Source organism: Carassius carassius, chromosome 34 (genome assembly GCF_963082965.1).
Source record: "Carassius carassius chromosome 34, fCarCar2.1, whole genome shotgun sequence".
Classification (NCBI taxonomy): domain Eukaryota; kingdom Metazoa; phylum Chordata; class Actinopteri; order Cypriniformes; family Cyprinidae; genus Carassius; species Carassius carassius.
This window is the reverse complement of record NC_081788.1, coordinates 26,887,600-26,902,236: the sequence shown is the minus strand read 5'-3', so window position 1 is coordinate 26,902,236 and position 14,637 is coordinate 26,887,600. Positions and strand designations below refer to the sequence as shown.

General features: G+C 34.2%; 3 protein-coding genes across 3 annotated transcripts in view; all 3 read left to right on the top strand.

The window, feature by feature from the left end:
• Positions 1-3,550, top strand: part of LOC132114915 (protein SSUH2 homolog) — a 32,194-nt gene extending 28,644 nt beyond the window's left edge. The window contains exons 8-12 of the mRNA XM_059523311.1: positions 2,036-2,118; positions 2,377-2,469; positions 2,742-2,847; positions 2,923-3,030; positions 3,241-3,550. Of these exons, the coding sequence (XP_059379294.1) occupies positions 2,036-2,118; positions 2,377-2,469; positions 2,742-2,847; positions 2,923-3,030; positions 3,241-3,381 (531 nt within the window). The 3' untranslated portion in view covers positions 3,382-3,550. The remainder of the gene's footprint in view (positions 1-2,035; positions 2,119-2,376; positions 2,470-2,741; positions 2,848-2,922; positions 3,031-3,240) is intronic.
• A 2,918-nt stretch (positions 3,551-6,468) lies between these two features.
• Positions 6,469-8,337, top strand: LOC132115257 (protein SSUH2 homolog). Its single transcript, XM_059523636.1, has 5 exons — positions 6,469-6,618; positions 6,877-6,969; positions 7,242-7,347; positions 7,423-7,530; positions 7,741-8,337. Exons 1-5 carry the CDS (start codon positions 6,479-6,481, stop codon positions 7,879-7,881), a joined length of 588 nt encoding a protein of 195 aa, XP_059379619.1. The 5' UTR covers positions 6,469-6,478; the 3' UTR covers positions 7,882-8,337.
• Positions 8,338-10,968: 2,631 nt separating this feature from the next.
• On the top strand, positions 10,969-12,801 carry LOC132114916 (protein SSUH2 homolog). The gene is made up of 5 exons (XM_059523312.1): positions 10,969-11,118; positions 11,377-11,469; positions 11,742-11,847; positions 11,923-12,030; positions 12,241-12,801. The coding sequence occupies exons 1-5, from the start codon at positions 10,979-10,981 to the stop codon at positions 12,379-12,381; spliced, it is 588 nt and encodes a 195-aa protein (XP_059379295.1). The 5' UTR covers positions 10,969-10,978; the 3' UTR covers positions 12,382-12,801.
• Positions 12,802-14,637: the final 1,836 nt, after the last annotated feature.

Here is a 14,637-nt window from a genome sequence, read left to right as displayed (position 1 = left end):
TGATTTTCAAAAGACAAATTGCTGTCCAATATAACACCCAGATTTCTGACTGTAGCGGAAGTAACAGTACATCCGTCTAGTTGCAGATTGTAATCTACAAGATTCTGTGTGGTGTTTTTTGGTCCAATAATTAATATCTCTGTCTTATCCGAATTTAATTGGAGAAAATTATTTGTCATCCAATCTTTTACATTTTTAACACACTCTGTTAGCTTAGATAATTGGGAAGTTTCATCTGGTCTTGTTGAGATATATAGCTGAGTATCATCAGCATAACAGTGGAAGCTAATTCCGTATTTTCTAATAATATTACCAAGGGGCAACATGTATATTGAAAATAGAAGGGGACCTAGGACGGATCCTTGTGGCACTCCATATTTTACTGATGATAAATGAGATGACACCCCATTTAAGTAAACAAAATGGTAGCGATCGGACAGGTAGGATCTAAACCATCTTAGAGCCTGCCCTTGAATACCTGTATAGTTTTGTAATCGATCTATGAGTATGTCATGATCTATGGTGTCGAACGCAGCACTAAGATCAAGTAAGACTAGAAATGAGATGCAGCCTTGATCTGACGCAAGAAGCAGGTCATTTGTAATTTTAACAAGTGCAGTTTCTGTGCTATGGTGGGGCCTAAAACCTGACTGAAATTCTTCATACAGATCATTTTTATGCAGGAAGGTGCTCAATTGAGCAGACACAACTTTTTCTAAAATTTTAGACATAAATGGAAGATTTGAAATAGGCCTATAATTTGCCAGTACACTAGGATCTAGTTTTGGTTTCTTAATAAGAGGCTTGATAACCGCCAGCTTGAATGGTTTTGGGACGTGACCTAAAGATAACGACGAGTTAATGATATTGAGAAGCGGTTCTTCGGCAACAGGTAACAGCTCTTTTAGTAATTTAGTGGGTACAGGATCTAATAAACATGTTGTTGGTTTAGATACAGTGATAAGTTTATTTAGCTCTTCCTGTCCTATATTTGTAAAGCACTGCAGTTTATCTTTGGGTGCGATGGATGAAACTGAAGTGTTAGACGCTGTAGAATCTACATTCGCTATTGTATTTCTAATGTTATCTATTTTATCAGTGAAGAAATTCATAAAGTCATTACTATTTAACGTTGGTGGAATATTTGAATCAGGTGGCGTCTGGTAATTTGTTAATTTAGCCACTGTGCTAAATAAAAACCTTGGATTGTTTTGGTTATTTTCAATGAGTTTGTGGATATGCTCTGCCCTAGCAGTTTTTAGAGCCTGTCTATACCTGGACATACTGTTTTTCCATGCAATTTTAAAAACTTCCAAGCTAGTTTTTCTCCATTTGCGTTCAAGACTACGAGTTACTTTCTTGAGAGAGTGAGTATTACTGTTATACCATGGCACAGTACGTTTTTCTCTAACCTTTTTCAATTTGATGGGGGCAACAGCTTCTAATGTATTAGAGAAAATAGTGCCCATGTTGTCAGTAATTTCGTCTAATTCATGTGTATTTTTGGGTACAAATAGCAGTTGAGATAGATCAGGCAGGTTATTTGCGAATCTGTCTTTGGTGGCTGGAACAATAGTTCTGCCCAGACGGTAACGCTGAGACATATAGTTAATATCAGTTATACGCAGCATGCACGATACAAGGAAATGGTCTGTAATATCATCACATTGGGGTACAATATCTATAGCAGTAAGACCGATTCCATGCGATATAATTAGATCTAGTGTATGATTAAAACGATGAGTGGGCGCGGTGACATTTTGCTTGACTCCAAATATGTATTGTAATTGAAATCTATTGACACAAACAGATAAAGTGCTGTAAAAGAAACACTTAACAGTGTCTTTTGGATGCTTTCCTTCCACTAGTTTGAAAAAGCACTTTATGAAAAACCAAAAAGCCCAAAATCTCAAAATTGACAGGTGCTTGAAAAAACAGTGTTTTTGCCTGCAGTGTCTCACCTTAAATTTTTCATCATATGACAAACAGCCTAATATATATGACCTGTTTGTCCTCTATTGTTTTCCATGTGCAGAAAGTCTGTGGGGTGTGTAATGGTTCTGGTTACCGTCATTCTAATGACCGCTGCACACACTGCAATGGGCGCGGACGTGAAAAGTAAGTCCTTTATAGCTGTATATAATAAGACATTTCTATTAAACAAGTTTCTCACAAAAACAAAAAAGATTTTTTTAACGTCTTAAATGTCTTTATTTAATTCATATACATTTTACATATATATATATATATTTTAAATTAATTTACATTGTATTTCTATAACTTTTGTGGCTACTGTGGGTTGAATTCAGATTAAATCCTGCAGGGGGCTTCAGTGGATTGGTATTTCTGAGTTTTGACTTGTTTGGTGTCTTTCAGCTGTACTTCATGTAGCAGCAGAGGCTCTTGCCAGTGTGTCACCTGCCTTGGAAAGGGAAAGCTACTCGTATTCATTAACCTCAATGTTAAATGGTACGATCTGTATGATATAACATTCATGATTGATAAGGCAGGCATCCTGGCTATTACTATATTAACTCAGTCACTGTTTATGAAGTGAGGTTTACATTTATGTTTCTAAACGATCATACTCCTAGACTTACATTGAATTCATTCTTTGCACACGAGAGCACTCATTTACAATTTCTTTGAAATAAAAAGAAATCCAGTCATTGTTACATAATAATCAGAAGTCTTTAAAATTGAACTGTCTCATTCTAAAAGCTATTTTTGGACTATTTCAGGAGCATAGAGAAGGATGAATACGTAGCGCAGGATTCAAGTGGTCTGAGAGTGGATAAACTGGAGGAGGTTTCGGGGAAGGAGCTCTTCAAAGACGCCCAGTTTATGGTACGAACATACCATACACATAGTGAGAGGTTCGTTAAAATGTGTAAGTTCAACAGATGGTTATGTTTATTGTAGGTCTATCCAGTGAGGGGCTTTCCAGATGTTTCTGTTGCACAAGCTTCTGAGCATTTAGTAAGAGAACATCAGGGGAAATACGCCCCAAAATCCCGCATATTACAACAGGTACCACTGTCTTCATATATTTATGTGCTTCCAGACCTTTTTATATTTTCATTTTTATCACTTGATTATTACCATTCATAGTTTTCAATTATAATTTGTATGTTTGTATATAATAAAACAATGCAAAAAACAAACTGTGCTATATCATTACCAGTCTGTAACTAGAGACATCCATCATGCTGAATCTTTCTGTAATGTAATCTGTTTCAGAGGCAGACAATCGAGCTCATTCCCATAACCAAAGTGAACTACAGGTGGAAAGGAAAGCCTAATTTTTTGTATGTGTATGGAAATGAGTTTAAAGTGAACGCTGATGACTATCCCGCCACCTGCTGCTGTTCTGTCATGTAACATCAAGCGATATGACTGAAATCTTATATCTCGATAACAATATATATCACAATATTTTTTTTCTTTTAAAAAGTGTTTTATGATATTAAAATCTTTGATATCATAGAATTTAAATAATCATTGTCACCAATGTCAGTATTAAACTTTATACGAGCCTAAACAGAGACATAAAAAAACATGCTCACTGAAGATAAATAAACAGTGATGAAATAAGGATAAGAAACTAACTGCAAGGAATAGAGAAAAATACAATTTACAATATATAAGAAAAGCTACATACATTGTATAAATTGACTAGTCTTCACTGTGTTAAGTTAGTTCTTCTTCTTATCAAAGTTTTAAAAGTGATTTAGTCAAGAGTAGTGAGAGATTTTAATATTAATCTCAGCTTCCCCTTAAAGACTAAAGTCCGGATTTAATATACTGTTATGCGTTTTCTTTTTCATCTATTTACTCTCTTGTAAGACCTAAATCACTGTGTTTATGAGGATACTAACAAAGCATGTAAGTGTTTATGTAATCGTTCAAAGCCAATAAAAGGGGCAAAAAAAGGCAGTGATTATTTGCACTAAGTGTAAATATCGATAGAGGCTATTTACACTAAGTGCAAATAGCGATAAATAAATAGCACTAAGTGAAAATTGCATATTTTCTTAGTGATAGATACTATTTACACTAAGTGCAAATAGTGATGGATGCTATTTACACTAAGTGCAAACAGTAACGGATTCTATTTAAACTAACAGTACACTACACTTTATGCTACAATATTTTTAACAATACGCTATTTACACTAAGTGCAGATAGTGATATAGATTCTATCTACACGGTTAAAATAGGATTTTCTGATATTTATACTACTTATTGCAAATAGTGGCATTTATATGCACCTTAGTATTATAGTACATTATAAAACAGTATGCAGTAATAACGTATAGAGTGTAAATTATCATTTTAATTTAGATTATTAAATGGATGCCACCTTATTGGGACAATAAAGTCCACCATTCACCAGTGTTGGGGAGTAACTAGTTACATGTAACGGCGTTACGTAATTTAATTACAAAATTATTGTAACTGTAATTAGTTACAGTTACTAAGAAAAAATGAGTAATTAAATTACAGTTACTTATGAAATTTTTTACGATTACAAAGGGGATTACATTTGAATATTTACACACATCCACATACAGATTTAACTGATTTCTTTCCCAAATTGCACTGACTATTATGAGACATACCGCCCTAATAATTTCCGGGATGCGGAAATACAGTCTGGTTCGTAGAATCCAGTCATAAAAACGGAATGCCTAACGCGGACGGAACATCCCACATTTTGGATGACTAAATCAAAAGTAGGTCAGTACACTTGAATCAAAACATGACATCGACTAGTGTCTGTGAATATTAAGCCCCGAAAATGCGATATATGACTTGCACATTCTGCGTGTCTGTGGAAATCAGGCGCGGACTGGACACCGGGAGAACCGGGACAATTCCCGATGGCCTGGCAGCCGATTTTGCCCCACTATTTAATATAATTATTGTATAATTGCCTGCCGAATGTACTAAAGCGATCATTTGCGAATCCGCAATTTGATAATTAAATCTCTAATAAGTCATGAATTGTAAGCCATGACTCGCGCGCTCTCCGCGCCTCCGCCAAACGGTTTGGATCAGGCTCAGAGTAATCAATGCGAGAGAGAGAGAGAATAGAGTGGAGTGGAGTGCTGGAGCAAAGAAGCAGAACTACTGTTCAGGGTTTCAGGTCAGTTTCATCTGTAAAGATGCTTTTTTGTCTTTGTTTTTTTATTTAATTAATCAAGCAGCAGCACGTTGCTCATCAGTCATCACTCAAAATACTATATAAAGGACATCATTATTATCTGTTGTAATGTTACAGTAGTAATTTAGCTGAAAAATAATCAAATTTTTTTTTATAGGTTTAGGGGGAGCTACGATAGACAACAACACAACCCTTACGAAAATTAACATTTTAATATTTAACTATAAATCCAGAGAAAATGGTTACTATTGTTTAACTGTGATAACCAAAAATTTAAAATTATTTTACAAATGTTTTTATTTAAAAATAAATACAAATCCATTTGCAATAAAAAAAAAGGTTATTTTACTTTTATATAGGCTAATAAAAGCATGGTAATTTTTTGTAAGGGAAAAACATGACTCGTGTACAGTATTAGGATTTTTCTATAAATTCATAAATTCATAAAGTCATTACTATTTAACGTTGGTGGAATATTTGAATCAGGTGGCGTCTGGTAATTTGTTAATTTAGCCACTGTGCTAAATAAAAACCTTGGATTGTTTTGGTTATTTTCAATGAGTTTGTGGATATGCTCTGCCCTAGCAGTTTTTAGAGCCTGTCTATACCTGGACATACTGTTTTTCCATGCAATTTTAAAAACTTCCAAGCTAGTTTTTCTCCATTTGCGTTCAAGACTACGAGTTACTTTCTTGAGAGAGTGAGTATTACTGTTATACCATGGCACAGTACGTTTTTCTCTAACCTTTTTCAATTTGATGGGGGCAACAGCTTCTAATGTATTAGAGAAAATAGTGCCCATGTTGTCAGTAATTTCGTCTAATTCATGTGTATTTTTGGGTACAAATAGCAGTTGAGATAGATCAGGCAGGTTATTTGCGAATCTGTCTTTGGTGGCTGGAACAATAGTTCTGCCCAGACGGTAACGCTGAGACATATAGTTAATATCAGTTATACGCAGCATGCACGATACAAGGAAATGGTCTGTAATATCATCACATTGGGGTACAATATCTATAGCAGTAAGACCGATTCCATGCGATATAATTAGATCTAGTGTATGATTAAAACGATGAGTGGGCGCGGTGACATTTTGCTTGACTCCAAATATGTATTGTAATTGAAATCTATTGACACAAACAGATAAAGTGCTGTAAAAGAAACACTTAACAGTGTCTTTTGGATGCTTTCCTTCCACTAGTTTGAAAAAGCACTTTATGAAAAACCAAAAAGCCCAAAATCTCAAAATTGACAGGTGCTTGAAAAAACAGTGTTTTTGCCTGCAGTGTCTCACCTTAAATTTTTCATCATATGACAAACAGCCTAATATATATGACCTGTTTGTCCTCTATTGTTTTCCATGTGCAGAAAGTCTGTGGGGTGTGTAATGGTTCTGGTTACCGTCATTCTAATGACCGCTGCACACACTGCAATGGGCGCGGACGTGAAAAGTAAGTCCTTTATAGCTGTATATAATAAGACATTTCTATTAAACAAGTTTCTCACAAAAACAAAAAAGATTTTTTTAACGTCTTAAATGTCTTTATTTAATTCATATACATTTTACATATATATATATATATTTTAAATTAATTTACATTGTATTTCTATAACTTTTGTGGCTACTGTGGGTTGAATTCAGATTAAATCCTGCAGGGGGCTTCAGTGGATTGGTATTTCTGAGTTTTGACTTGTTTGGTGTCTTTCAGCTGTACTTCATGTAGCAGCAGAGGCTCTTGCCAGTGTGTCACCTGCCTTGGAAAGGGAAAGCTACTCGTATTCATTAACCTCAATGTTAAATGGTACGATCTGTATGATATAACATTCATGATTGATAAGGCAGGCATCCTGGCTATTACTATATTAACTCAGTCACTGTTTATGAAGTGAGGTTTACATTTATGTTTCTAAACGATCATACTCCTAGACTTACATTGAATTCATTCTTTGCACACGAGAGCACTCATTTACAATTTCTTTGAAATAAAAAGAAATCCAGTCATTGTTACATAATAATCAGAAGTCTTTAAAATTGAACTGTCTCATTCTAAAAGCTATTTTTGGACTATTTCAGGAGCATAGAGAAGGATGAATACGTAGCGCAGGATTCAAGTGGTCTGAGAGTGGATAAACTGGAGGAGGTTTCGGGGAAGGAGCTCTTCAAAGACGCCCAGTTTATGGTACGAACATACCATACACATAGTGAGAGGTTCGTTAAAATGTGTAAGTTCAACAGATGGTTATGTTTATTGTAGGTCTATCCAGTGAGGGGCTTTCCAGATGTTTCTGTTGCACAAGCTTCTGAGCATTTAGTAAGAGAACATCAGGGGAAATACGCCCCAAAATCCCGCATATTACAACAGGTACCACTGTCTTCATATATTTATGTGCTTCCAGACCTTTTTATATTTTCATTTTTATCACTTGATTATTACCATTCATAGTTTTCAATTATAATTTGTATGTTTGTATATAATAAAACAATGCAAAAAACAAACTGTGCTATATCATTACCAGTCTGTAACTAGAGACATCCATCATGCTGAATCTTTCTGTAATGTAATCTGTTTCAGAGGCAGACAATCGAGCTCATTCCCATAACCAAAGTGAACTACAGGTGGAAAGGAAAGCCTAATTTTTTGTATGTGTATGGAAATGAGTTTAAAGTGAACGCTGATGACTATCCCGCCACCTGCTGCTGTTCTGTCATGTAACATCAAGCGATATGACTGAAATCTTATATCTCGATAACAATATATATCACAATATTTTTTTTCTTTTAAAAAGTGTTTTATGATATTAAAATCTTTGATATCATAGAATTTAAATAATCATTGTCACCAATGTCAGTATTAAACTTTATACGAGCCTAAACAGAGACATAAAAAAACAGGCTCACTGAAGATAAATAAACAGTGATGAAATAAGGATAAGAAACTAACTGCAAGGAATAGAGAAAAATACAATTTACAATATATAAGAAAAGCTACATACATTGTATAAATTGACTAGTCTTCACTGTGTTAAGTTAGTTCTTCTTCTTATCAAAGTTTTAAAAGTGATTTAGTCAAGAGTAGTGAGAGATTTTAATATTAATCTCAGCTTCCCCTTAAAGACTAAAGTCCGGATTTAATATACTGTTATGCGTTTTCTTTTTCATCTATTTACTCTCTTGTAAGACCTAAATCACTGTGTTTATGAGGATACTAACAAAGCATGTAAGTGTTTATGTAATCGTTCAAAGCCAATAAAAGGGGCAAAAAAAGGCAGTGATTATTTGCACTAAGTGTAAATATCGATAGAGGCTATTTACACTAAGTGCAAATAGCGATAAATAAATAGCACTAAGTGAAAATTGCATATTTTCTTAGTGATAGATACTATTTACACTAAGTGCAAATAGTGATGGATGCTATTTACACTAAGTGCAAACAGTAACGGATTCTATTTAAACTAACAGTACACTACACTTTATGCTACAATATTTTTAACAATACGCTATTTACACTAAGTGCAGATAGTGATATAGATTCTATCTACACGGTTAAAATAGGATTTTCTGATATTTATACTACTTATTGCAAATAGTGGCATTTATATGCACCTTAGTATTATAGTACATTATAAAACAGTATGCAGTAATAACGTATAGAGTGTAAATTATCATTTTAATTTAGATTATTAAATGGATGCCACCTTATTGGGACAATAAAGTCCACCATTCACCAGTGTTGGGGAGTAACTAGTTACATGTAACGGCGTTACGTAATTTAATTACAAAATTATTGTAACTGTAATTAGTTACAGTTACTAAGAAAAAATGAGTAATTAAATTACAGTTACTTATGAAATTTTTTACGATTACAAAGGGGATTACATTTGAATATTTACACACATCCACATACAGATTTAACTGATTTCTTTCCCAAATTGCACTGACTATTATGAGACATACCGCCCTAATAATTTCCGGGATGCGGAAATACAGTCTGGTTCGTAGAATCCAGTCATAAAAACGGAATGCCTAACGCGGACGGAACATCCCACATTTTGGATGACTAAATCAAAAGTAGGTCAGTACACTTGAATCAAAACATGACATCGACTAGTGTCTGTGAATATTAAGCCCCGAAAATGCGATATATGACTTGCACATTCTGCGTGTCTGTGGAAATCAGGCGCGGACTGGACACCGGGAGAACCGGGACAATTCCCGATGGCCTGGCAGCCGATTTTGCCCCACTATTTAATATAATTATTGTATAATTGCCTGCCGAATGTACTAAAGCGATCATTTGCGAATCCGCAATTTGATAATTAAATCTCTAATAAGTCATGAATTGTAAGCCATGACTCGCGCGCTCTCCGCGCCTCCGCCAAACGGTTTGGATCAGGCTCAGAGTAATCAATGCGAGAGAGAGAGAGAATAGAGTGGAGTGGAGTGCTGGAGCAAAGAAGCAGAACTACTGTTCAGGGTTTCAGGTCAGTTTCATCTGTAAAGATGCTTTTTTGTCTTTGTTTTTTTATTTAATTAATCAAGCAGCAGCACGTTGCTCATCAGTCATCACTCAAAATACTATATAAAGGACATCATTATTATCTGTTGTAATGTTACAGTAGTAATTTAGCTGAAAAATAATCAAATTTTTTTTTATAGGTTTAGGGGGAGCTACGATAGACAACAACACAACCCTTACGAAAATTAACATTTTAATATTTAACTATAAATCCAGAGAAAATGGTTACTATTGTTTAACTGTGATAACCAAAAATTTAAAATTATTTTACAAATGTTTTTATTTAAAAATAAATACAAATCCATTTGCAATAAAAAAAAAGGTTATTTTACTTTTATATAGGCTAATAAAAGCATGGTAATTTTTTGTAAGGGAAAAACATGACTCGTGTACAGTATTAGGATTTTTCTATAAATTCATAAATTCATAAAGTCATTACTATTTAACGTTGGTGGAATATTTGAATCAGGTGGCGTCTGGTAATTTGTTAATTTAGCCACTGTGCTAAATAAAAACCTTGGATTGTTTTGGTTATTTTCAATGAGTTTGTGGATATGCTCTGCCCTAGCAGTTTTTAGAGCCTGTCTATACCTGGACATACTGTTTTTCCATGCAATTTTAAAAACTTCCAAGCTAGTTTTTCTCCATTTGCGTTCAAGACTACGAGTTACTTTCTTGAGAGAGTGAGTATTACTGTTATACCATGGCACAGTACGTTTTTCTCTAACCTTTTTCAATTTGATGGGGGCAACAGCTTCTAATGTATTAGAGAAAATAGTGCCCATGTTGTCAGTAATTTCGTCTAATTCATGTGTATTTTTGGGTACAAATAGCAGTTGAGATAGATCAGGCAGGTTATTTGCGAATCTGTCTTTGGTGGCTGGAACAATAGTTCTGCCCAGACGGTAACGCTGAGACATATAGTTAATATCAGTTATACGCAGCATGCACGATACAAGGAAATGGTCTGTAATATCATCACATTGGGGTACAATATCTATAGCAGTAAGACCGATTCCATGCGATATAATTAGATCTAGTGTATGATTAAAACGATGAGTGGGCGCGGTGACATTTTGCTTGACTCCAAATATGTATTGTAATTGAAATCTATTGACACAAACAGATAAAGTGCTGTAAAAGAAACACTTAACAGTGTCTTTTGGATGCTTTCCTTCCACTAGTTTGAAAAAGCACTTTATGAAAAACCAAAAAGCCCAAAATCTCAAAATTGACAGGTGCTTGAAAAAACAGTGTTTTTGCCTGCAGTGTCTCACCTTAAATTTTTCATCATATGACAAACAGCCTAATATATATGACCTGTTTGTCCTCTATTGTTTTCCATGTGCAGAAAGTCTGTGGGGTGTGTAATGGTTCTGGTTACCGTCATTCTAATGACCGCTGCACACACTGCAATGGGCGCGGACGTGAAAAGTAAGTCCTTTATAGCTGTATATAATAAGACATTTCTATTAAACAAGTTTCTCACAAAAACAAAAAAGATTTTTTTAACGTCTTAAATGTCTTTATTTAATTCATATACATTTTACATATATATATATATATTTTAAATTAATTTACATTGTATTTCTATAACTTTTGTGGCTACTGTGGGTTGAATTCAGATTAAATCCTGCAGGGGGCTTCAGTGGATTGGTATTTCTGAGTTTTGACTTGTTTGGTGTCTTTCAGCTGTACTTCATGTAGCAGCAGAGGCTCTTGCCAGTGTGTCACCTGCCTTGGAAAGGGAAAGCTACTCGTATTCATTAACCTCAATGTTAAATGGTACGATCTGTATGATATAACATTCATGATTGATAAGGCAGGCATCCTGGCTATTACTATATTAACTCAGTCACTGTTTATGAAGTGAGGTTTACATTTATGTTTCTAAACGATCATACTCCTAGACTTACATTGAATTCATTCTTTGCACACGAGAGCACTCATTTACAATTTCTTTGAAATAAAAAGAAATCCAGTCATTGTTACATAATAATCAGAAGTCTTTAAAATTGAACTGTCTCATTCTAAAAGCTATTTTTGGACTATTTCAGGAGCATAGAGAAGGATGAATACGTAGCGCAGGATTCAAGTGGTCTGAGAGTGGATAAACTGGAGGAGGTTTCGGGGAAGGAGCTCTTCAAAGACGCCCAGTTTATGGTACGAACATACCATACACATAGTGAGAGGTTCGTTAAAATGTGTAAGTTCAACAGATGGTTATGTTTATTGTAGGTCTATCCAGTGAGGGGCTTTCCAGATGTTTCTGTTGCACAAGCTTCTGAGCATTTAGTAAGAGAACATCAGGGGAAATACGCCCCAAAATCCCGCATATTACAACAGGTACCACTGTCTTCATATATTTATGTGCTTCCAGACCTTTTTATATTTTCATTTTTATCACTTGATTATTACCATTCATAGTTTTCAATTATAATTTGTATGTTTGTATATAATAAAACAATGCAAAAAACAAACTGTGCTATATCATTACCAGTCTGTAACTAGAGACATCCATCATGCTGAATCTTTCTGTAATGTAATCTGTTTCAGAGGCAGACAATCGAGCTCATTCCCATAACCAAAGTGAACTACAGGTGGAAAGGAAAGCCTAATTTTTTGTATGTGTATGGAAATGAGTTTAAAGTGAACGCTGATGACTATCCCGCCACCTGCTGCTGTTCTGTCATGTAACATCAAGCGATATGACTGAAATCTTATATCTCGATAACAATATATATCACAATATTTTTTTTCTTTTAAAAAGTGTTTTATGATATTAAAATCTTTGATATCATAGAATTTAAATAATCATTGTCACCAATGTCAGTATTAAACTTTATACGAGCCTAAACAGAGACATAAAAAAACAGGCTCACTGAAGATAAATAAACAGTGATGAAATAAGGATAAGAAACTAACTGCAAGGAATAGAGAAAAATACAATTTACAATATATAAGAAAAGCTACATACATTGTATAAATTGACTAGTCTTCACTGTGTTAAGTTAGTTCTTCTTCTTATCAAAGTTTTAAAAGTGATTTAGTCAAGAGTAGTGAGAGATTTTAATATTAATCTCAGCTTCCCCTTAAAGACTAAAGTCCGGATTTAATATACTGTTATGCGTTTTCTTTTTCATCTATTTACTCTCTTGTAAGACCTAAATCACTGTGTTTATGAGGATACTAACAAAGCATGTAAGTGTTTATGTAATCGTTCAAAGCCAATAAAAGGGGCAAAAAAAGGCAGTGATTATTTGCACTAAGTGTAAATATCGATAGAGGCTATTTACACTAAGTGCAAATAGCGATAAATAAATAGCACTAAGTGAAAATTGCATATTTTCTTAGTGATAGATACTATTTACACTAAGTGCAAATAGTGATGGATGCTATTTACACTAAGTGCAAACAGTAACGGATTCTATTTAAACTAACAGTACACTACACTTTATGCTACAATATTTTTAACAATACGCTATTTACACTAAGTGCAGATAGTGATATAGATTCTATCTACACGGTTAAAATAGGATTTTCTGATATTTATACTACTTATTGCAAATAGTGGCATTTATATGCACCTTAGTATTATAGTACATTATAAAACAGTATGCAGTAATAACGTATAGAGTGTAAATTATCATTTTAATTTAGATTATTAAATGGATGCCACCTTATTGGGACAATAAAGTCCACCATTCACCAGTGTTGGGGAGTAACTAGTTACATGTAACGGCGTTACGTAATTTAATTACAAAATTATTGTAACTGTAATTAGTTACAGTTACTAAGAAAAAATGAGTAATTAAATTACAGTTACTTATGAAATTTTTTACGATTACAAAGGGGATTACATTTGAATATTTACACACATCCACATACAGATTTAACTGATTTCTTTCCCAAATTGCACTGACTATTATGAGACATACCGCCCTAATAATTTCCGGGATGCGGAAATACAGTCTGGTTCGTAGAATCCAGTCATAAAAACGGAATGCCTAACGCGGACGGAACATCCCACATTTTGGATGACTAAATCAAAAGTAGGTCAGTACACTTGAATCAAAACATGACATCGACTAGTGTCTGTGAATATTAAGCCCCGAAAATGCGATATATGACTTGCACATTCTGCGTGTCTGTGGAAATCAGGCGCGGACTGGACACCGGGAGAACCGGGACAATTCCCGATGGCCTGGCAGCCGATTTTGCCCCACTATTTAATATAATTATTGTATAATTGCCTGCCGAATGTACTAAAGCGATCATTTGCGAATCCGCAATTTGATAATTAAATCTCTAATAAGTCATGAATTGTAAGCCATGACTCGCGCGCTCTCCGCGCCTCCGCCAAACGGTTTGGATCAGGCTCAGAGTAATCAATGCGAGAGAGAGAGAGAATAGAGTGGAGTGGAGTGCTGGAGCAAAGAAGCAGAACTACTGTTCAGGGTTTCAGGTCAGTTTCATCTGTAAAGATGCTTTTTTGTCTTTGTTTTTTTATTTAATTAATCAAGCAGCAGCACGTTGCTCATCAGTCATCACTCAAAATACTATATAAAGGACATCATTATTATCTGTTGTAATGTTACAGTAGTAATTTAGCTGAAAAATAATCAAATTTTTTTTTATAGGTTTAGGGGGAGCTACGATAGACAACAACACAACCCTTACGAAAATTAACATTTTAATATTTAACTATAAATCCAGAGAAAATGGTTACTATTGTTTAACTGTGATAACCAAAAATTTAAAATTATTTTACAAATGTTTTTATTTAAAAATAAATACAAATCCATTTGCAATAAAAAAAAAGGTTATTTTACTTTTATATAGGCTAATAAAAGCATGGTAATTTTTTGTAAGGGAAAAACATGACTCGTGTACAGTATTAGGATTTTTCTATAAAGGTATTGTAGTATTGTAGAGTATTGTATTGTAAAGTAT